General features: G+C 50.8%; 1 protein-coding gene and 1 long non-coding RNA gene across 2 annotated transcripts; one reads left to right on the forward strand and one right to left on the reverse strand.

Moving 5' to 3' along the window:
• Positions 1-1316: 1316 nt before the first annotated feature.
• Positions 1317-6049, forward strand: LOC123625886. The gene is made up of 4 exons (XR_006730683.1): positions 1317-1506; positions 1719-2005; positions 3882-3963; positions 5861-6049. It is a non-coding gene; the product is annotated as an uncharacterized LOC123625886 (long non-coding RNA).
• A 545-nt stretch (positions 6050-6594) lies between these two features.
• Positions 6595-21278, reverse strand: LOC123625885 (trichoplein keratin filament binding). The gene is made up of 13 exons (XM_045534586.1): positions 20664-21278; positions 19614-19801; positions 18347-18557; positions 17688-17744; positions 15578-15646; positions 14835-15008; positions 13880-13992; positions 13673-13739; positions 12103-12275; positions 11209-11290; positions 9654-9839; positions 8982-9125; positions 6595-7956 (listed from the first exon to the last, which is right to left on the reverse strand). Exons 2-13 carry the CDS (start codon positions 19799-19801, stop codon positions 7924-7926), a joined length of 1497 nt encoding a protein of 498 aa, XP_045390542.1. The 5' UTR covers positions 20664-21278; the 3' UTR covers positions 6595-7923.
• Between the last annotated feature and the right edge of the window lie 544 nt (positions 21279-21822).

Genomic DNA, 21822 nt, shown 5'->3' on the forward strand with positions numbered 1-21822 from the left:
CCTGGCAATTGGCATTTAATTGTAGCCAACATTCCCCCTGTGCCGGGCCCTGTGCTAAGTTCTTGGCATGTGTTAGCTCAGTTCATCCTCACGACAACACTGAGACAGGAGTGTTTATTCCCGTTTTACAGATGAGGAAATTCACACGTGAGGAGATGAAGTCCCACAGCTGAGGAAAGAGGCAAAGTGTGTTAGTTACTGTTATTCAAGTTTGCATAATAATATTCCTCGTAACCAGCCAAGGCGTGTTGTCCTGACTCCAGCGGAGTGCGTAACTAAGGAGTCTCAGAGAATGTGGCCTCCGTGTGGGGCTGAAGCCGCCGGGCCGGCTGCACCACCGTGGCCTCAGGCCCGTTCCCCTCGAGTCTAGGTAACTAGGGGACAGGGGGCAACCGAACCACGTGAACAGATGGCTTTTGCAGCCTGGTTAGCCGGTGCCCCCGTGGCCTGGGGTCCCTCCTGCCCCTGAACCTCTTCAGCAGGGGCCAAAGAAGTGGCCTGAGCTCCTCTGGTCACTGGCTCACAGCACTGTGCCAGCAGCATCCTCCCTAGGTGAGGATGCACACAGGCTGCCTCAGTGACCGTCTGAGGAAGGACCCACTGCCCAGCTGGCCAGGTGGCCAAGGATGTCCAGGAGCTGGTGCCTGTGGTCCACAGACTCCAGGGGTCCCCACCTCTGCCAGCCGGCCACAGCGCCAGAGCCTCCTTCAGCCCAGCCCGTGTTACAGGTACGTGTGTCAGCTTCCCCCGGAGGGGTCCCATCTAGAGGGACCACAGGAGATGAGGGCGTGAACTCGTCGTCCTGGCCACCCCTGGCCCTTGCTGGGCTCACAGCTTCCCAGCGCAGGTCTCTTCCTAGGTCCCCAACCTGGTCAAAGCACTCCCAACCTCCCAGCCCCATTTCTCCCCTGAAGGCAGCTTCTCTCCGCCACCCCGGCCTTCCAGAGCCCAAAGTCATTACCACTCTGCTGGCCTCGGGCTCTTCTCTTGGCTTAGTCCTGTGAGCCCCGTCTCTTACCCAGAACACCTTTCAGACACGGAAGTTTTGAAATCGAACTTGGTCTTGCAATTCGTACCCACTGGGCCTGAGGTTGACACCGTGGCCCTCCCCAGAACCACATTTTGCTGTCTGCCCACCCCCTTCCAGCTGCCCCTGCTCAGAACCTCACTCTCTCACTACTTCACCATCCCAGCTTGCTGCATTTAGACCAGAGGGGCTGAGTTAGTGCTAGCACTATGTGCAGCCACTGGGCTTGGTGGACGTTTTCCAGTTGATTATCCAAGCATATCATAGGGTAGGAATTGAAATTATCCCCATTTTACAGATGAGGAAACCGAGGACCTTAGAGCTCAGTTAGTGGGGAGCAAGTCAGAGCACGGGCCCCGTGCTCTTAACCACAGGGCTTTACAGGCACAGGTGGACATCCAGGCTGAGGACAGCAGACCTTCTGGAACCAGAAGAGAAAGGAATGGCCACGACCTTGGCAGAGGTGCAGCGGGGGAGAGGTGTGGAGCAGAGACCAGCCCTCTTCCCCTCCACGTTCCTCTCCTCTGGGGGGTTCAGAGCAGGGAGGCCCGGGAGGTGTCGCTTGCTGTGAGGTCCTCTGCGCCTTGGGAGGAGGCTAAAGGGAGTAGAGCCTGGGTGGCCGGGTTTGTGTTTTGTCTTCCAATTCCTTATTTTTGCCACAAGCATTTCTCATCTTTTCTGTTTGTTCCAGACTGAGGTATTCGGTAACTGCTGCTCAGCAAGACTCCAATCTTCGCGTGGAGGACGTGGCCCAGTTCAGCCTGTGGCAATGACTGGAGGAGCTCACGGACCCCACAAGCAGATTGACTTTTCCGCAAGTCAGCCGTTCTGGAAGCAGGAGGGCTCCCTTGGGGGCTGTCCGCCCCCTCCCCAGAGTAGGGGGAGAGCCCCACAACCAAGGGAACGAGAGAAGCACATAGCGAGTCTGGCCTGCTTCCAGCTGGAAGGATGGCGGAGACAGGGTCGATTCCACCACAGGTAGGTTGTTTCCTTGTTTCCTTGTGGGGGGAGCATCCTCCTGGCAGCAGTGACAGGGCCGCTGAGTTTTGTGCTTTCTGTGCTGTATCTTAGCACATCGCCATGTCTCCCTTCTCCTCATTTCACAGTGGAAATCTGGCCCCAGGAGGGGTCACCCACCCACTAAGTGGTGGGCACAAGACTGGAACCTGGGCCAGCCTGGGCCACAGGCTCTTCTTCACCCCACACTTCTCCTTGGCTCAAGCGCACTCCCTGTCATCGTGAGCTTTAGGTACAGAAATGTGTCTGACCAATCTGTGTGGAATTATAAAGTGGCCACAATAGAACGACACCTTTCTCTTAGAAGTCCCCGTGGGCCCCTCCTTCCCCTAGACTTTAGTGACCATCACGTCCTTGCGTTTAGTTGAACCAAACCCTTTGTGCACATCCCTAATAACAGCTTAGCTTTGCCAGCTTCGAACATGGAAATGGAACCCCACTGATGTATTCTTTCCCTCACTGTTGTGAGATTCAGCCAGGGCAGTGTGTGTAGCTATTGATAGTTCACTCTCAATGGGTAGCATTCACTGAATGAGTACACCAGTTTCACTAGTATTTTATTGATGGACATTTGAGCTATTTTTAGTTTGGGCTGCTATGGAAATTAAAGCCTTTGGTGCATGCATAACTATATTTCTGTAGGACACACACCTAGCGGTGGAGCTCCAGGGGACCAGTGTGTGCCTCTCCAAACCTGTGACACTGTCCATACCGTTTTCCAAAGTGTCGGACCGGCAGAATATGAGATTTCCCATCGTTCTACCTCTTCCTCAGCACTGGCGTAATTAATTTTGCCAATCTAGTGGGTTTGTTGTGGCATCTCATTGCAGTTTTAATTTGCATTTCTTTGATAACGATATATTTGCCTGCTTTTCCATGTTTATTAGCCATTTAGGTTTCCTCTTTTGTGAAGTGCCTGTTGGGGTTCACACGCATTTTCTGTTAGATTCTTTTTTTTTTTTTTTAATTATTCTTAGGAGTTTTTAAATGCTCTGAACACTCTTCTTCTGTTGCTGATTTGTGTTACAAACATCCTTTTCATCCTGTGGCAAGTCTTTTCCCTCTCTTAGGTATCTTTTAAAGATAAGCTTTTGCAGTGTAGTCACATTTACCAATCTTTTCCGTCACGGTTAGTGCTGTGTGTCTTAAGAAACCTCCCCTACACTAGATTATTTTTTATTTTGAAATAATCATACAGAGAAGTCCCCGTGTCCTTCACTCAGTTTCTCCCCATGGTAACATCTTACGTGATTGTAGTTCAACGTCAGGATTGACATTGACATTGGTACAGCCTCAGGCCTTATTCAGATAACACTGATTGTATTAACATATGCACTTGTGTGTGTGGTTCTATGCTATCTTACATGTGTGTGGGTTCCTGTGACCACAGTGAAGGTACAGACCTGCTCGGTCACCACAGAGCTCCTTTGTGCCACCCGCTTAGAGACACACCCTGTCCCCTGCAACCACAAAACTGTTCTCTATCTCTGTAATTCTGTCCTTTAAGAATGTCACATAAATGGACCACACAGCACGTCACCTTTTGAGACTGGCTTTTTGCACCCAGCCGAATGCCCGTCCAAGTTGTTCGGAGACAGAGGTCTGGAGAGGGACCCCGAAGGCCATCGTAGGGCTGGACCCTGACCAGAAACCTCCCACACCCACATTTGGGAATGGGTCCTTAATTTTTTCTGCTGTGGGATGAAAAACATCTCCTTAAGGAATACAGGCTGGGTTGCTTAGTTCAGATTTATCTTGTAACTTTGTTCATTATTTCTAGTATTTGCCCTTTTTTTTTCGTTTTATTTTTAAAATAACATTTCTCTTCCTTTCAAAGGTTATGTGTTCTCTGTGGAAAACAAAGAAAAGCACCCCAAAGGAAAACTCCCCATGCTCCCATCTGTTGGAAATAACCAAAGGTAACATTTTGTTTCCTTGAAGTTTGGATTATGTAAATACTGCTTTTGAGCTTTTTAACACAGCAGGGTCATTTCTTCAGAGCTGTTTTTGAGCTTTCCATTCCATTTTAATGCACTGCATGATATCCCAGACTCAAACAGCCTCCTGGTGGTGGACGTCTAAGTTGTGAGTTTTGCTACTGTAACTAACGCTATGAGTAACACTGTACCAGTCTGACAGTTCTGTTTTCTGGGCCAGGTGCAGTGGTAGTTACTGTGGCCTCCGCAGAATTGCAGGAGGGTTTCCAAGGGACCAGTCAGTACGGGGCCTTGTAGGCCAGGCAAGGATTTGGATGTTGGTCCTAAGTGCAGTGTGAGGCCACTGAAGGAGGTGGAAGATTTTCATTTCAGGTGTGTATTCATAAAAGATTTGACTGTAGGACGAAGGAAAAACAGGCTGGATTGGTGACTTCAGGCAGAAGTCAGAAGTAGCCATGGAAGATGGTAAGGGGGAGCAAAGCAGACGGCCTTGAAGGTTTTAGGTCGGCAACAGGACCCGGTGCCCTGAGCCTATGGCTTGTGCATACAGCTGGCAGGATGGATGGTGACACCGTTCACTTATCGGAGAACACTGGAGAAAAGCCAAGTGGATTTGGGGGTTTTTTTATGGGAGTTTGGGGGAGAGATTAGTCTGGGCTGTGCTGAGCTTGAGGCACCTTTGAGACACGGCGGAGATGTCACAGTGGTAGGAATATGGAAGTCTGGACTAGGGCTGGAGATCCAGGAGTCACTGACATGGGGACGGAACTGGAGCCAGAGGCTGGCTCTCATCAGCCTAGGGAGGGCCTGTGGTGAGGTGGTCTGGGCCTAAAAGGCTGGCACTCCTTGGTTATGACTGGCAGAGGCCACAGCAACTGCTAAAGTGCCCAAAGAACCCCATTTTTATCAGCAAGCCACATAGACCAAATGCATATGTGATTTGGAAGCATAGTTGGTGGCACAGGTAGGTCCTTAGGTCCAGATGCTCAGTTGTCTCAGGAGCCGCGAGTCAGCAGCATGAAGTTCGGTGCCGCATGGCTCGGGCCACCCCACACAGGGGGCCTCCCCGCCACCCTCTTCTAGCATAAATGTTTCTATATAGAAATGGAGGGTTGGTTTAGGGGAAGAGGGAACAGTAGGGAGCTGCAGCCTTTCAGATCAGCTAAGCAGAATGAGAAAAAAGTGCTACAGCAGCATCAAGGCAGTATCTAGACATAAAACCAGACATTTCCATTGTGACCCCTGATCACTGTGATGCTGAAGGAGGGAGGCCACTGTTCGCCATCCGCTAGAGGTCACCTGGACCGTGTGCACTAGAAGTTATGTAATGTACAAGGTGGTTTCTAGAAACACAATTTTATTAGAAAAAACTGGAAACCAAACAAATGAGAATGAATAAATGATAGTACATTTACACAATCAAGTATGTATAGCAGTGAAAATAAGCTATGGCTACAAGTTGGAAAAAATCACATGCATGTGTCCTGGAGGTAGACATTGTTCTCTGGGTGATCATATTAATAACATCAGGTCATAAAGTAAATGCTCCTCTAAAATGAAGGCATTACAGTGTCAAATGAACACCCTTAAAATCAAACTCCACGTGGCTTCATGGCTGAATTTAGTCAAGGTCATCAAGAACTGTTAATGGCAATGTTTTTAAAGGCAATACAGAATCTTTTAAGTGATGCTCTGTATTTTATGAACACTGAAAACACCTAAAAACCCAGATGGCGAAAAAATATTCATAAAGAAATATGGATGTACTGACTCTATTACATAAATGGTGTCTTCAGCCCCTGAGTTACACTGGCTTTGTGTCTGCCAGCGACGTCTGTGTATCTGATTCCCAAGTCTGACCCCTGTCTCTGTTGTTCAGCTGTGACCTCCCCAGGTTGTACCTTCCCCAGAGAAGCATGTGCTCAGCAAGGAGCCGAAAAAGAATACAGAGTCATCGTTTATATATCAGCACGAGAATCATTTCACAGCCACGACTCAGAACCATCTGTACTAAGGGAACTGACCTTTGTAGAAGAATCTGCCAACGATTAATCTAGAAATCATTCATTTCAAGTAAGTAGAAAAATGTGCTTAGAAACAATAAAACCGGTATATGTATCTATCACCACAACACAAAGCACACGTGCGCTAAGAGGCGTATGGGCTGTAACAGAAAGAGGAAGACGGGAAGTGCTAGATTTAAGAAATATTTTGGCCCAGTTTAGAGCAGAAATATTTATTCACTATATTAGGGTAGAGAACCAGTGTGACATAATTTTAATGCTAATAAGGAGATTATCACCAAGCTTCAAAAACAAAAATTAAAATATTTCAGAAATGTTGAAATCCTTACTTCCCAGGCGTTCTGTCCGCGTGGATTCTGCACTGGTGCGCAGCAAGTGTGATGGCTCATAATTTCCAGTGGTTCCCTTGGAGATAAGAGGAGAGAAAGCACCACTTGCACAAGAAAAATGAATATAACCTATAAAATGTGGCCAGTCACAGAAAATATCCAAACCTACAGGAGATGTGGATTAAATCAATAAAAATCTATCACTAACAACTCACTTTGCAGCAATAAATAAGAGCAACAGTAACAAAGCCCGGAAGCAATGCTGTCAAACTGGAACTTTATTTCACAATTAATGAACATCTCAAACAGTACAAGCATGCATAATCGAAGTGGTGCTCAGGGGACCCTAGCCAAAGAATTTCAAGACAAGAAAATGAAAAACAGATTAAGGACGCGGTTTGCAGCTCAATTTGTTTCTATAGCACAATGAAAGTGAAACGTAATGCAGCCCTTAGACTCTGGATTTTTTAATAAACTCTGGTTTACAATAACCATGGAACAACTCCCTGTAATTAGCTGTAATTTACTGAGATATGGAGTCATGAACACAATGTAATGGAGACTAAAACCTCAGGGGAATAGTATGGAAAAAATACAAGTTATAAAAATATGATTATTGCTGCAAGGAACTTCTAGCTATTTGTAGAGATCAATCTAGAACTGTGTCACACTGATATGACTGTGGGAGAGAATTTTTTGGCCCAGTCTGTGGCTCTGAGTCTGATCTAGTTTCCTTAGGTTAAGTGCCTCATCCTCTGGGCACATAAATCCCAGAAGGCTGCTTGTAGCTGAGAACTTCCCGAGACACCAGAGGTCCCAAGTGTCACACCCTGCCTTTAAAAGGTTAGCCAACCAGGTGACCTTTTGGGTCCTTTTGAGGCTCAGTAACATACATGTTGGGCTCACTCACCCACACACCATGCTCTATGGAAAGCCTCCTGAAGGAGGAAAGACTCATTTCTTGCCACATTTCTGAAAATCGTCCACAGACCACATAAGACTGTTTCAGGGTTCTCATTAGTTCATAGTTCTTTTCTTCCAGAATACAAAAGACATGATCCTTTTGGGACCAATAAATTAATAAACCCTGAAATAAACTATACCAAGACCTACAAAAGTTATTTTCAATAGAATAGTTAAATATCAATTTTAAAAAACTGAAAAATGTCCCTCGTATCTCTAGCTGGAGTCTGTACTGGAGGTTGACAATTAAGGGTGAGACAATAGGAAACCATGTACCCTATGATGGGATACTACTTGTGGCTCTCAACACTGATCTAGAATTTTACGTCATTTATAAATATATCACAAGACTACTCGACAGCACTGTAAACGTGCTTATATAAGACCCTTCTTTTTTCCTGGGTAAGAAAGGCAGAAAGGGCCTCTTGCAGGGTATGGCGTATCCGCAGCACCTTAATGTCTGGCCACACCCTCAGTGCCTTTAATGACACACCTGAACAGGCATCACTGAACTATCTGAGAGTGCCCTGAACACGGACGACCAAGAGAACGTCGTCCAGTGGTCCGGCAGCTGCGTGTCAAATGCCTCAGCATCCTTGTTCTCTGTGCTTATGGTACCAATGAAGTCAGTTCCAAGCAATTTTGGGATGTCCATAAGGCTGAGAAAAGAAAGAAAACATAAGACCAATCAGACAGCAGTCTCTGGAGCACTGAGAATTAACCTCATTTTAAGTAAGAGCTAAAAAGCGCAATATAAATGGCTATTTTCATTTATCGTTGAAAAAACTTTGACCCTAAGCCATAAATGAGGCACTTTATAACTTTTTTTTTTTAAGTACTAGCCCGAGGAAACATTTTCACATGTGCTCTGTAAAAGTCTGATCCTGAGACACTCATTGATCCGTGGTCAAGTGTGGTGAGAAAATGCTGTTCCCTGCACCTGAGAGTCACAGCGTGTCAGGATGCTACACCCCACAGCAGATGGAGGACCTGCTCTAACTTTGTTTCGCTCGGTTTCCCAGTTCTCTGACCACCAAGCAGCCAGCCCTCTTGCTGCAGCACGTGTCCTGGGGAACGCACTTCAAGGCACCAAGTGGCCCTGGGTAAGGCAGGGCAGAGGCGACAAGCCTGGTGTGCCCTCAGCGCCTGGGAGCTTCAGTCACAGCTCCCTCAGGGAAGAGCTGGCAGCCTTGCTTCTCCGTGCTCCCCTGCACAGGGGGTCACTCCAGTGCTCTTGAGAGACAGGGAAAGAAAGACACACGGAGAAGAAAGGAGGGATCAGACACAGGGGACAGGAGGGAAGGAGGGAAGCGGGTCTCCTGTTCACCTGGCTGTACTCTCTGAACAGCTGGGGCCTGGACCCACTGCTCGGTCACCTCTCAACAGCTGTGGCCACAACTCTTCTTAACTTGCTCTGTCCCCAAACAGGGTAGACATGACACTTAGCAGGCAGGAGCCAGAGCAAGATCACCTCCAAGGCTGTTTGAGGCCCAACCAAGGCCTGAAAGAGACTGTGCCAAGGTTCTCTACGAGCTGGGAAAGAGACGCAAGAGAAGAGGAGCAAGGAACGACCTGGAAAGCTGGAGGGCAGAGCTGAGCACAGAGCGACGGACAGGCCCAGAGGAGCAGGGCCAGACTGAGTCTGGCTCAGCTGGGGTGGCCTGTCCCCTGGCAGGCTCCCTACCTTAGGCCGGTAGCCCTGCTCAGCCATCGTCTTTGCCTCCTGCTGCAGCAGGGCGTTGGTGAGCTGCTCTGCCTGTCTGGCCTCCTCCGCTTCCTCCTCCTCCTCCTGGTCTGCTTCCCAGGCCTGCAGCTGGCGCTCCGCGACCTGGGCACCAGGAGCAACGTTAGCGTGAGACAAGGCGCACGGCGCAGAGCCTGCCTCTGATCAGGAGAGGGGGCCTGTGGTCCTACCCTGGCTGGAGACCAGAGCCAAGCAACGGCGATGGCCATGCCACTGGGAAAGGCTGTGTGTACGGTACCACACACCTTGTCAAAAGCTCTGGCTGCGGCTGTGTGTCTGGAAGACGATTTTGTGTTATGTATTAGGTACTGAATGGAACAGATAGAGAATTGTGGCCCAGTAGGCCAACTGCCAACAGATGGGGCAATAATGCCAGCCTGGTGCCACCCGCGAGAGACAGGTGACCCGGAGTGGAGCTGAGCCACAAACAAGAGGGTCAGGACTTCAGCTGGAAGTAGGAGGCGGCACTGGCTCTCAACTGCCAGCGAGCTCTGGGAGGCAGCAGGGGCCTCTGCACCCCGTCCTACAGTGACTCGAGGGCCGCGGCAGGGCCTGCTGCCCCAGGCCCGGGTCCCCTGCTAAGGCTGCCTCCCGCCCCTGGGCACAGCCCACCTGAGCTTCCAGCTCCTGTTTCCTGGCCGATTTCAGTCCTTCACTCTCCTCTTTCTCACGGCGAGCTGACTCTCTTGCCTCCTCTAGACTTTGGATGAGCTGCTCCCTGTGTTTTAGGGATTCTTCTTGTGCCCGTCGGTTTTGTTCAATTTTCTCTTGTATTTGTTGTTGTCTCCCTGTCAGAACCTGTCCTCGGCAGAAAGGAGGAGGAGACTTTTAGTCTGACTCTAACAGATACCCATTCTCCAAGCCTTGGACAGCGACAGGCTGCAGCTGCACCAAGACCCAGCCCGATCCTCGGCCTCAGGCCTAAACATGCCAGACAGAGGCAGACCCCAACTACAGGATTTGGTCCCGTTGATGTGGGCCACGTTTGCCAGTATACAAGAGGCGTTTCCCACCTACCCCCAACACACAAACTGTATACAGATTCTGTGCTACTGAGAGACAGCTGAGCACCAAAGAGATGAGAGGAGTCGGGGCTGGAGCCCTCTCCCCAGGGGCAGAGAAACTTTGCAGTGACAAGGTGCATTCCCACCCCCGCCAGGTTCTGAAAAACAGAAGAAAACCACAAGGCACACAGATAAGGAGAGGGAGAGTCTGGGTCACTCCCCTGACCTTTTTGATTTAAATCTACTGCTCAAAGCAGCAGAAACCTGCTGTGTTTGAGACTGAGACCCAGAGCACCGTGATGGCCCACCACCAGCCCAGACCGCAGTCAGGAGTCGGGACCCGGAAAGGCAGGGAGCCACCTCACACACCCAGCAGCTATGCTGGGGTCAGGGCACGTAACGTGGTCACACCCAGGAGGGAAGTTTAAATGGAGAAAACCAAAAGCTGCTCGAGAATACCTGGTATTCACAACAGTGAAAAATCACCAACTGGGACCCATTTTCCCAAGGATTCCAAAACATAGCAAGCTGGCAGACACGACACTTTTCTCACTTTAAAGTAACTTTCAATACATGGATGATGAAGACCGTCTTCCCCCGGCAGACTTCCTTGTGACTGGGGTGTGTCTTGCACACAGAAGAACAGTGACGCTCTCCCGGTCCCGTCTGTCACCCCCAGCCCAAGGAAGAAACTGCGCTCTGGAAAAGCCTCAAGCCTCGTGCACCAAGACACTCCCCACAGTGTGTAAGTAGCGGCTCAGAACTAGGAAAAACCCAGAATACCCACAAGGCAAACTACGGCACACCGTGGGATGGCACAGGGCTGTCTATGGTACGGCCGTGAGACAGTGTTCCCCAAGGGGTGACAGCAGGTCGGAGTGCCTGAAGTCAAACAGCACAGTATGATAAATACATAGGAGAAAACCACAAGAATAGAAGGGAATAAAGTAATCGTGGCCGTGGAGATGACAGGGCTCCGGGGACTTTTTTCGTTTTTACCTTGCTGTACTTCTGAATTTTTTTCTAAGAAGCTTGTAATTACTTTTCTAATGATTTTTAAAGCCCACTTAAAATGACCCGAGTAAGACTCTGTTCCCAGAACAACTCCCAGACATCTGCCCAGGACCCAACGACCGGCCCCCCTCTGGTGCCGCTGGGATTACCTCGTGCATCAGTCTGTCCCTCGCGCTCCGCTCTCGGGCCCACTCTGCCTCGCGCTTTTCCCACATCTCCTTGGCCTCCTCCCTGGGCAAACACAAAAGGGATGACAGCAAGGTCCTTCCCACCCCCGATGGCAGGGAGTGAGCTAAGGAACAGACAGGGCTGCGTGGCACACGTCTTCTCTGGGGCCAATCTGCAAATCAACTTAGCTACGTCCTGTTATAAGATGACGACTAAGGACGGCATTCACAGAAAGGACTGTGTACACATGTTTAGTTACCTTCTTAGTGTCCCATCTCCTTACAAAAAGCACCCGTGACACCCTGCCCTGCAGCCACTCAACACCGAGGTGAATGAAACCACCAGGATGTGGAGAGGAGGCGGCACCGCCTGTCCCTGAGCCACTGCATGCCTCGGGCCACCACCAGCTCGCCTGGCCAAGCGAGTGCCCTCAAGTCGCTGTGTCCCACCGTCCCGCCACTTGGCTGGATGTCAGGATTCAGTAAGGACCATAAAGCACTTGGCACAGTGTCTCGCAGCTGTGAGTGCTCAATGTATGTTACCTATTGATTATTTCAATCTACTAGTTTAATTTTTAGGACTTAGGCCCATTTTTATAGACCTAAGGGGCATTCAACATCTCCGTAATTAACAAACATTTCCTTTCAAATCTCTAAGCTTTGAGATGAACAGATCATTCTCTAAACCTTAATGATTTCCACCTTAAATGATGTAAAGGCAACACCACCCCAAGCCAGGTCCCTTAGCGGAGATGTGTTCCTTAGCCACAATGGACAAATCAGCAGGGACAGATACTTCACTAACAGGTGACCCTCATTTCAGGGTACCACACTGGAGGCCAGGAGTGTCCCACCCAGACCGCTGCCACCTCTCACCTCAGCAGCATCTGCAGCTCTGCCTCCCGCGCCTTCTCCAGCTGCAGCTGCTCCTCGATGACCTGCTTCATCCAGACCACGTCGGCCGCGGCCTGCTCCCTCCTGGCCAGGTGCAAGCGCTGGTGCTCGCCCTCCTCCTCCAGCAGCGCCTGCAGGATCCGCTTGTCTGCCTCCTGCAGCCAGCGGGGGGACGGCACGTGAGTGGGCGGGACAGAGCCCTTCTGCAGCGGTGACCTACAGAGAAGCCCACCCTCCTGCCCGCCCCTTTCCTTTGTGCACGGACATCTGTGATCCTTCACAATGTTCGCAACATAGAGAGGGGAAGATGTTGGATTGTTTCTGGAACAGACCAGCGATCATCCCATAGGGATGGTTTAGACACTGTACAAGCCCAGCTTTTCTTTGGCTACAGAGAGAGACCCCAAGCCCTTGGACACGTCTGGCAGCACAGCTTTTTAGAACACACCTTGGAGGCAATTCCACTTCTAAGAATGCAGACTACAGGGACACAAATGCACAAAGACATATGCACAAAATGCCCACTGCAGCCTTTCTGTGAGAGGGAAAAACCAGAAACGGCCCAAAGGCCCACTGGCAGGGAATTAGCTACTGTATATTAACACAGCTCCACAGTGGAACCTGGGAAAGAACGAGGGAAAGACGTCCTAAGGGAAAAGCTGCACACCGGAACGACAGTGACACGACTCCCCGTCATTGGCCCTGACCATGGCAGGCGGGGAGCAGCGGGGGACTTGGGTTTGCTCACACTCTGTTCCCATCTCAGTGAGGGAGCTCATGGGGGTACTTACAGAAATACGGAGTAGCTACGAAAAGGACCAAGTTCAATCTAAGTACAATGATCTTTTTAATAATTAAAGATTTACTGTTAAATAAATATGCTGAGGAATGCAGCTTCAATTACACTTTGAAAACCCCGCCTCTGCTTGAGTGTGTGTGTGTGAATACATCTAGAAGGATATGCACCAACAGGGACACCTCTGGGGAGGGGCAGAGATTGCAGGGGCTGCTCAAGGAGGAAATCTCATTTTATGCTGTTTTTCTTTTCTTTTTTTTGAGACAGAGTCTCACTCTGTTGCCCGGGCTAGAGTGAGTGCTGTGACATCGGCCCAGATCACAGCAACCTCAAACTCCTGGGGTCAAGCCATCCTCCTGCCTCAGCCTCCCAAGTAGCTGGGACTACAAGCGTGTGCCACCACGCCTGGCTAATTTTTTGTTTCTATTTTTAGTTGCCCAGCTAAGTTTTTCTAGTTTTTTTAGTAGAAACAGGGTGTCACTCTTGCTCAGGCTGGTCTTGAACTCCTGGCCTCAAGCAATCCCCCCGCCTCAGCCTCCCAGAGTGCTGGGATTACAGACGTGAGCCGCCGTACCGGCCAGTACAGCACTAACTGCAGTCAGCATGCTGTCCATTAGATCCCCAGAACTTACCTCCCCATTCCCCTGACCCCTCACTTTGTCTTTTGATTCTCACGAGAATGCACTTATATACTAAGCACTGAAAACATTTTTTTCAAAAGAGTGCAAAGGCAGCCAGGCTGTCTCTTCAACTTACCAGTTCCTCTTGGATCTGCTGCGTCCGTCTGTTGAGCTGTGCATTATACTGATGTCTCAAAAAGCGCCTAAAGGTGAGTAAAATGCAGTTTGCCTTCAGTATCTTATGAAGAACGAAACAGCGGTTAGACGACTGCGTACGACAGGCTTTCTGGGTTCAGAGACGCCAATCCCAAGTCTGAGAACGAGAGGCCCTTCTCACACCTACCCCAGCTCCGCCTTCTGCTGGACGGCTGCCCTCTGCTTCCTCTCTTCCTCCAGCCGCTCCAGCTCCCACCGCTGCTTCAGCAGATTCTCCTGCTCCTTCTTCAGTTTGGTGGCCTGTGGTTACAATGACGGGAAACCCGGCCGCGATTTGAGATTGTAGGAATCAGATCTTCCTCCGTTGTCACCTCCATTTTTGGCAGACACTTCACGACACGGGTGGCCTGGTGATCACGATGCCCCCCACCTCTGTGGCTCTGAGCCCCGCGGCCCATTCGTCCCATCTCAGCCGAGCCGCTTCCTACCAGAGCCCTTCCCTGCTCCGTGCTCTGAGCTCCCGCAGGACCCGCTGCTGGTCCATGCTGATAGTCACTGACTGTCTGCCCGCCTGACACAGCCCCCGCCCTGAGGCCAGGACTGGGGGTTTGCTCAGACTCAATCTCTCCCTTCCAGCCCAGTGCTTAGCACCTGGGATAGGCAGGGGGCAGTAAGTGTTACTGAATCACTTGGGCCCGGGGAAGGGGTGAGGGGTCAAAGGAGCATCGGGCTTCCCTCATGTGAATGGGAAAAGCCAGCCCTCCCAGACAAACCGTGCATAGTGTCCTCAAAAGACGGTCTCCTGGACCACAAACCCTCACAGTTTATGCCTTGAGACCCAACACCTGCTGGCCATGGAGAGCTGGGTGCTAGACCACGTGACTAGGTCATGTCTACTCAACATCCTGGAACATCCACGGTCTGAAAAGGCTCTCCAACAGCAGGTCTCTAAACGCGTCTAAGAGAACAAGTACTGTCTCATCAATGTTCTGGAATCTGGGCACACAACGTAGGACGGGGATGCACGTGAGAACAGAACCCAGCTGTTGCTGCCCTTTATAGAGTCACCGTTCCCTGCTACGAGGCTTAAGGGCCCGTTTTACCCTGACGGGCAGCTGCAGGATGGAGGGGCCCGCGCTCACCTCCACCTCCTTCAGCTTCAGCTCCTCCATCTGCTGCCGCAGCGCCTCGGCCTGCAGTTTACCCTCTAGTTGCCGCCGCTCCTCTTCCGCTTTCATCCGTTCGAGCGCTTCCCTCCGGGCCCTTTCGTATTCATTTTCATACCGTTTCTTCTCTCGCTCTTCCGTGGCTTCTTGCTACAAGGGCCAAACGGACCTGGAGGTCAGTACCATGCGGCCAGCAAGGGCCAACTCCCTCCAGCAGGCCGCAGGGCCCGGGCAGCAAGTGCCACATGGCAGTGCCACCCTGGGGGAGGGTACGTCTTCCTAGGCTTGAGTGACACTTCCCCCAGAGACCAGGGGAGGGTCTCAATGTCAGGATTCCTCCTCCTCCAACAAAATACTTTGTAGAGATGTGATGGGTGCGTGGAGGCGCAGACGCTTGTCCCCAGAGGTGCCACTGTAAGCCAGGCTGGAGAGCTTATGATGCAAATTTCATCAAAAGAGCAACAAAGATGCCCTTAAAGACACTTGCTGCACCTCCTACCTCCCACCCAGTCACCTAGCGCTATTCTGTGCTGGGTACGATGACATAGGATTCTACTACGTGTAAGAGCAAACTTCAGTTTTAACATGTGCCAGGTAAACTGAGAAAGTCTATTCCTCAACTGGAGTCATTCATATTGAAAACAGGAAACAAATTCAAAGACACGGAGACAGTCTCACACTACAGCATGTGGGACTATTTCCCCAGGGATGTACCACACCTGTTTTTTTTCTTCTTTCTGCGTTTCCCAACAGTTTACCACATGCTTCTTGTGAAGGTCCAGCTCGATCTAAGGGTGAGAATGGGGAGAATATTAATGTCCTCACTGGTTCATTGGACAGATATTCGCTGTGGGGGACAGTGCTGCCTTCTGTGCCACACACTGGAACATGCCCATGACTTCCCTTTTCGAGGACTCAGAATGGCTCAGGTGTCCAGTAAGGGAGCATGGGGTGAACCCAACATACCCAGTCTGAGCGCAAGTCAATCAGAAAACCAAAGGACCAGGCACTTCTAAACCAATCTCTTGAGTTGGAACAAGTAACAGAAATTTTTCTCCCAGTGGCCCTGGGGTTGAGTGGGAAGCATGTCAGCAGACACTGGAATGGAAATAAAGTTTCACAGGCCACCTCTGCTTGGTCTACAACACGCCAAGCCCCAGGTCCAGGAAGACAGCTAGGTGAGAAGCAGACTCCACCCTTGCCTGGCTCCCCACAGTTTCCTGTGCAAAGCGGTAACTACAGAAATAGGCAGTCTCTGTTTCGAGTGATACACTAGTAGTTGTGACATGTTTAGAGCCATCAGTAAGAGAACCAAGCATAGAGAATCTTCTATATTAGAATTGAATTGCAACACTCTGTCCAAAAGCTTTTATTTGGGAAACTGCTTAAAATTTCTTTCCCGTTTACAAATGTGAACATCTGCAACTATCTTGAATGGGTTTGTTTTTTTGTTTTTGTTTTTGTTTTTTTTTTTTGACAGAGTCTCACTCTGTTGCCTGGGCAGGCGCAGTGGTATCAGCCTAGCTCACAGCAACCTCAAACTCCTGGGCTCAAGCGATCCTCCTGCCTCAGCCTCCCGAGTAGCTGGGACTATGCCACCACGCCCAGCTAATTTTTTCTACATTTAGTACAGATGGGGTCTCGCTCTTGCTGAGGCTGGTTTTAAACTCCTGAGCTCAAGCTATCGTCCCACTTCAGCCTCCCAGAGTGCTAGGATTACAGGTGTGAGTTACTACACCTGGCCAATCTTGAATGTTCTGAACAAATCTGAGTAAATGGGCTAGGGAGTCCTTGCACAGGTTGGTACTAAATGCACAATACTCAAAAGCACCTAGATGCTCCATGACTTCGTGTCTGGCAATTTCTAAATGTAACTACAAATACATAAAGTAACAGAACCGAATGTATGCAAAAACTAAGTTAAAGTAAATCAATGGTATCAGTGATGGGACCATCTCCCTCCAACCTAATATCTGCTGAATGACGCCACTCTCTCTCCTGCAGCTTCATCCTCCCATCTCCTGCCACCCCAGTTCAGGCCTTTGCCATCACTCGGCTGGGCTGCTGCAGCCCCTCAACTGGCATCACCCCCACACACCCCGCCACTGCTGCCAGAGGGAGCTCTTTGAAGTGCAGCTGGGCTCCCATGCACCCCTGCTTAAAGTTGTCTAGGGGCCCCCCCAGCACCCCTTGAGGAAGGCCACACAAGGCCGTCCGCGTCTAGCACCATCTACCTTACCTCGCTGGCCTCAGCTCTTGGGGCTCCCCCTCCCTATGTGACATCCCAGCCTCACCCAGACCATTTGCAGCTCCCCGGACTTGCTCTGCTCTCGTGTCTCAGTCCTGGTTCTTGCACAGTCACATCTATCTAGAACATCCTCTCCCCACCTCCACACCACCAAGTTAACACCCCATGTCCTTCCAAACTCCTCCACCCCAGCAGCTCCTCTGGGACACCCCCCTGACCCCGGACTGAGGGAGTGCAGGGCCCCCTGCCCACCTCCCCAGGCAACCAGCACCCTGCATCCCGCACTGACGAGCTGCCCGCTCTCCCCTGCTGGACAGCGAGCTCCGTGAGAGCAGGGACGCGTCTAATCTCCACACACCCACGTGGTGAACCACGCAGCAGCGGTCCCATTAAGCATTTGTTGAACAGAACGCAGCGCTCAGCGCAGTCCGCACCAGATCCGTGTGGTGCTCTTTTCAGGTGGCTGGGGTTGCCCTCCTCTGTCTCAACCCAGTAAAAGATGCCGTTTAAAAAAAGAAAAAATGTGTGGAAACATGATTTCATCTACTTAGGCAAATCAATGGAAGGTTCTGGATTTTTACCTCTCGAAGTTCTGGGTTGTTGTTCTTCCAATGTTCATACAGAAGCTGTTCAGCAACCTACCAAGAAAACACAAAAAGGGAAGTTTGATGTCGTTTTTCATATCCATGCACATTTCAGACGACACACGGTGGAAGGCAGCTCGGGCTCAGGGGACCTCCGCTCCCACGCTGCCACTGCGCTTGCTGTTCAAGCTGCCTGCCTTGCACCCACAGCTCCGGGAGCCAGACCACTGAGCAGAGCTGGACGGCACCGACAAGTGACTCTTACAATCGGTGACAAAAAGGGGGCAAAATCTGATGCTACAGTTGGGTCCCATCTAGGGGATCTCAAAATATAGCAGGCTGAAAAACACAGACTAGTGCTCACTGTTCCACACAACCACTTTGGAAGATAAATATACCAGTCCCAGACCTTTGTGGGACACAGAGCTGGAATAAAGAAAAAGCACTTGGACGTAATGATCAAGGGCTAAACAGAATGGAGTTGATTCATCCAACACACATTCCCTGCACAAGAGTAAGCATTTTTCCCGCCAGCTCTGCAGTTGACCGGCATCTCATCAGGACTGGAGCGCCCAGGAGTGACCCCTTGTGTGCAGCACCGACAGGACAGGGATGCTCCTGGCCCACAGCTTCCCCAAGGTCTGTGGGAAGCTTACCAGTTTCCTTTGCTCTTCTTGGGCTGATTTGAGATTCCTGTGCTGCTCCCGGATTCTTCTTTCCCGAGAGCTCATGCTCAGCCTCAGCTCCTCCAGCTCTCTGGCCAGCAGGTCCTGCTCCTCCAGCATGAGCTGCCTGAGTTTCTCTCGTCGGGCCTCCAGACTCCTCCTCTTCTCCTCCTTCATCTTCTCCCGCTGATACGCATGCATGCTGGGTGAGAGGGAGCCCACGATAAATCAGTCGTGCTACAGCCACGGGGAGAATGCTCTGCTGTGTGGGTAAAAGAGGCTGACATAGACGTATCATGGTGACATGGCAAGGTGTCCCCCAGCCAAAGGGAAGAGAGCAAGTCACAGAATAGCATGAATAGAAAATCTTGGGCCGGGTACGATGGCTCATGACTGTAATCCTAGCACTCTGGGAGGCCGAGGCGGGAGGATCACTAGAGGTAAGGAGTTTGAGACCAGCTTCAACAAGAACAAGAACCTGTCTCTACTAAAAATAGAAAGAAATTAGCCGGGCAACTAAAAATAGAAAGAAAAAGTTAGCTGGGAGTGGTGGTGCATGCCTGTAGTCCCAGCTACTTGGGAGGCTGAGGCAGGAGGATCACTTGAGCCCAGGAGTCTGAGGTTGCTGCGAGCTAGACTGAAGCCACAACACTCTAGCCCAGGCAACAGAACAAGACTCTGTCTCAAAAAAAACAGAAAAGAAAATCTTGTTTTTGCAAAAAGAAAATGAATGGGTGGTTTTATATTACTCATCACGTAAATCCTACAAAGTAGGTTCTGTTTTAGTTCCACTTTACTGATGAGGAAACTGAGGCACATTCATGCAGCAAGAGATATGGGATTTCTATCTAGGTCTGTCTGACTCCAAACCCTGTGCTTTTAACTCCCATGTTTTCACATGTATTTCTATAAAAATGGTTGTGTGTGCGTGTATATTTAAATGGAAACAAGTGGGAAGAAGCATGAAAGGATATGCAGCAGACTGTTAACTGTGGCTCTCTCTGGGGATGTGACATTATACGGAGGCTTCCAGATTCTACCAATTAACACTTCTGTATCATTTTATCTTTTCCAGTGTGAATATGTTACTTCACTGACGATCTTTTTTCAAAATTTCCAGCTGGAAAAACATCACCGTGCAGGTAATCCATGCCCAAGAAAACATGCAGTCAAGCCACACTCCCTAGATCCTTAAGGCTGCATCCCGACCAGCAAGCGGCCCCCCACCCTATCCAACCGGTGGTCACTGCACAGTTACCTCCGCTGGTAGGAGGTTTTGGAGCTCCATTCTGCCTGTTTGGAGCTGCAGATGTCAGACGTCCTGAAGTAGCGGCTGTTCTGATCCCACTGCTGCCGAAGCCGGGCCTCCTGCTCTCGCTGTCGTGCCATCTGCTGACTCAGGAGCCTCCGGCTGCACCAGTAGGAGGGCAGTGTGGGGAGAGCCATCTGAGGACAGGAATGGTAGGAAAATGAGCCAACTGCTAATTCCGGGAACCCTCACAAGCTTTGAATGAGTGGTCCTCACCCTCTGACTGCACAGTGGAATCACTTAAAAAAAAAAAATACTCACATTTGGGCCCCACTCCAGACCAGTTAAATCAAAAAATCTTACAGTGGGGCCCAGGCATCAGCATTTTTAAAATGGATTGTCACCAGGACTGCAAATCGTCAATTTCAATAAACCTGGAGTGCAGCCAGTGTGGGCCAGCCATCATCAAGGACACAATGGACAAAGACAGGGATCGTCCTAGCAATGCTGGTCTAGGAACACCGGGGACTTTTATGCTCTGCTTAAAGTAACGGGGACAGTAACTTAGTAATCACTGGTAATAATTAAGCACCAAACACTCAACATATGTGAATTGTTTCATTGGCACAATCACCTCATTATTTAGCAGGTGAGGAAACTTAAGTTCACAAAGGTGAAGGGGCTTGTCAGAATCACAAAGCCCAGAAGGAAGAGAAAACGAGAGCTGGGATCCTAATTCACATCAGTCTGAGACCAGAGCCCAGAATCCGTACACTGCAAAAAACTGCCTGTTGGGTGGGACATACCCTGGCAGCTCCCAGGGAGGGGGCTAACCGTGGCCTGGGTGTCACACTTGCAAGTATTTCGCGCTAACAAGAAGGGCAAACCCTTCATGTTATCGATGGAAGAAACCGAGACTCAGAGGAATCAGCTTAACCAGAGTCACGGGGCAATAAGGGGACACAGCTGGAGCCTTGAAAGCAGGCAGCAGAATCACTCCAGATGCCATCCCCCCCCCCCGTCCAAAAGCAGCCCTAATGTGCAGGGTCTACGCAGTACCTGGCTAGGAACGTCTGTTCAACGCGCGAACACGCCTGGGTCCCGACAAAAATCTCAGAGTTCTTCAGGTCGTGGGGGCAAATAATCCGCGTCTGTGGGCCAAACGCTGGCGGGCTGCTAATGTGTCACCTCTGTCTCGAGGCTGTGACGGGCCTGACCTACTCTTGTGCTCGTCCTGTAAAGCTGACAGTGGATAAATCTTTGTACCGAGAGTCAAAAACTTAAGATTCCGGTCCCAGATTGGCCACCAAAAAGCGGGGCTGCTCCCTGAACAAGTCGCACCCCTCTCTCAGCCTGGACATCCGCAGCCGACGGAAGGGGTCACAGAGGAAAGCGCCGGACCCAGCTCCCGGGCCCCCAAGCGCCTGAGCTCGAGTCCCCGGACTCCGCCCGCGTTCCAGCCAGCGCGGGCCGCCTGTGGCAGGGCCCTGCGAGTCCCCACTCCAAAGCCGGCTTCGGGCCTTCCCGACTCACGTTCCTCTGCGCCCGGAGTTTCCGAAGAGTCCCCCGGCCCGAGCTCCCGCATGCCCGGACGCTGCCGGCCAGGCCTCCTGCCTCCCTCGCAAACCGCGCTGCCGCCACGCCGGCCGTTTCCGCGTTCGTTGCTCCGGCAACGGGCCCGACGACGGAGCGTCGCGAGGGCCAAGCCCCTTCAGCGCGATACCGGACGCGCAGAGAAGGGAAAGGGGGCCGTGTTTTCCTCTGGCGCCCCCTCGTGGTGGGCGGGAGATCAACAGCACACGCCGCTAGTCTTTGAAATAGGCAAGGAGGGAAGAAAAGAATCCATTGAGGACACAAAATCCAGAATGGTGGTTACCTGGGCCGGGGCGGGCGGGGATGAAGATGAAGGAGAGGGCAGAAACCAGGGGGATAAGACAGGATGAGAATCACCTGGGGAGCTCTTAGCATCCAGGTGCCCAGACCAAACCCCAGACAAATGCCCGCAGGCTCCCCGAGAGCGTCTGTTTGTCACAGTTCCCCAGGTGCTTTCAATGTGCAGCCTGGGCGGAGAGCAGGCAGATGGCGCACGTTTTTGGTAACTTTCTATTGTAGTCTTATATTGGTGTGGGGTTCAAGGGTGTTCATTCCATTGGCGTGTTTTGTAACTCACGTGGGCTACATGTATTATTTTATGTATCAACTATTCCGTTAAAAAGAA

This window comes from Lemur catta, chromosome 21 (assembly GCF_020740605.2).
Source record: "Lemur catta isolate mLemCat1 chromosome 21, mLemCat1.pri, whole genome shotgun sequence".
NCBI lineage: Eukaryota > Metazoa > Chordata > Mammalia > Primates > Lemuridae > Lemur > Lemur catta.

Excerpts from the sequence above, each read along its gene's own strand:
- LOC123625885 (XM_045534586.1), bottom strand. The coding sequence starts at position 19,801 with ATGGCTCTCCCCACACTGCCCTCCTACTGGTGCAGCCGGAGGCTCCTG. Across the intron at positions 17,745-18,346 it reads AAGAAGAGCAAAGGAAACTG|GTTGCTGAACAGCTTCTGTA; the intron begins GTAAGCTTCCCA and ends TTTTCTTGGTAG. Across the intron at positions 11,291-12,102 it reads GAGCTGCAGATGCTGCTGAG|GGAGGAGGCCAAGGAGATGT; the intron begins GTGAGAGGTGGC and ends GTGTTTGCCCAG.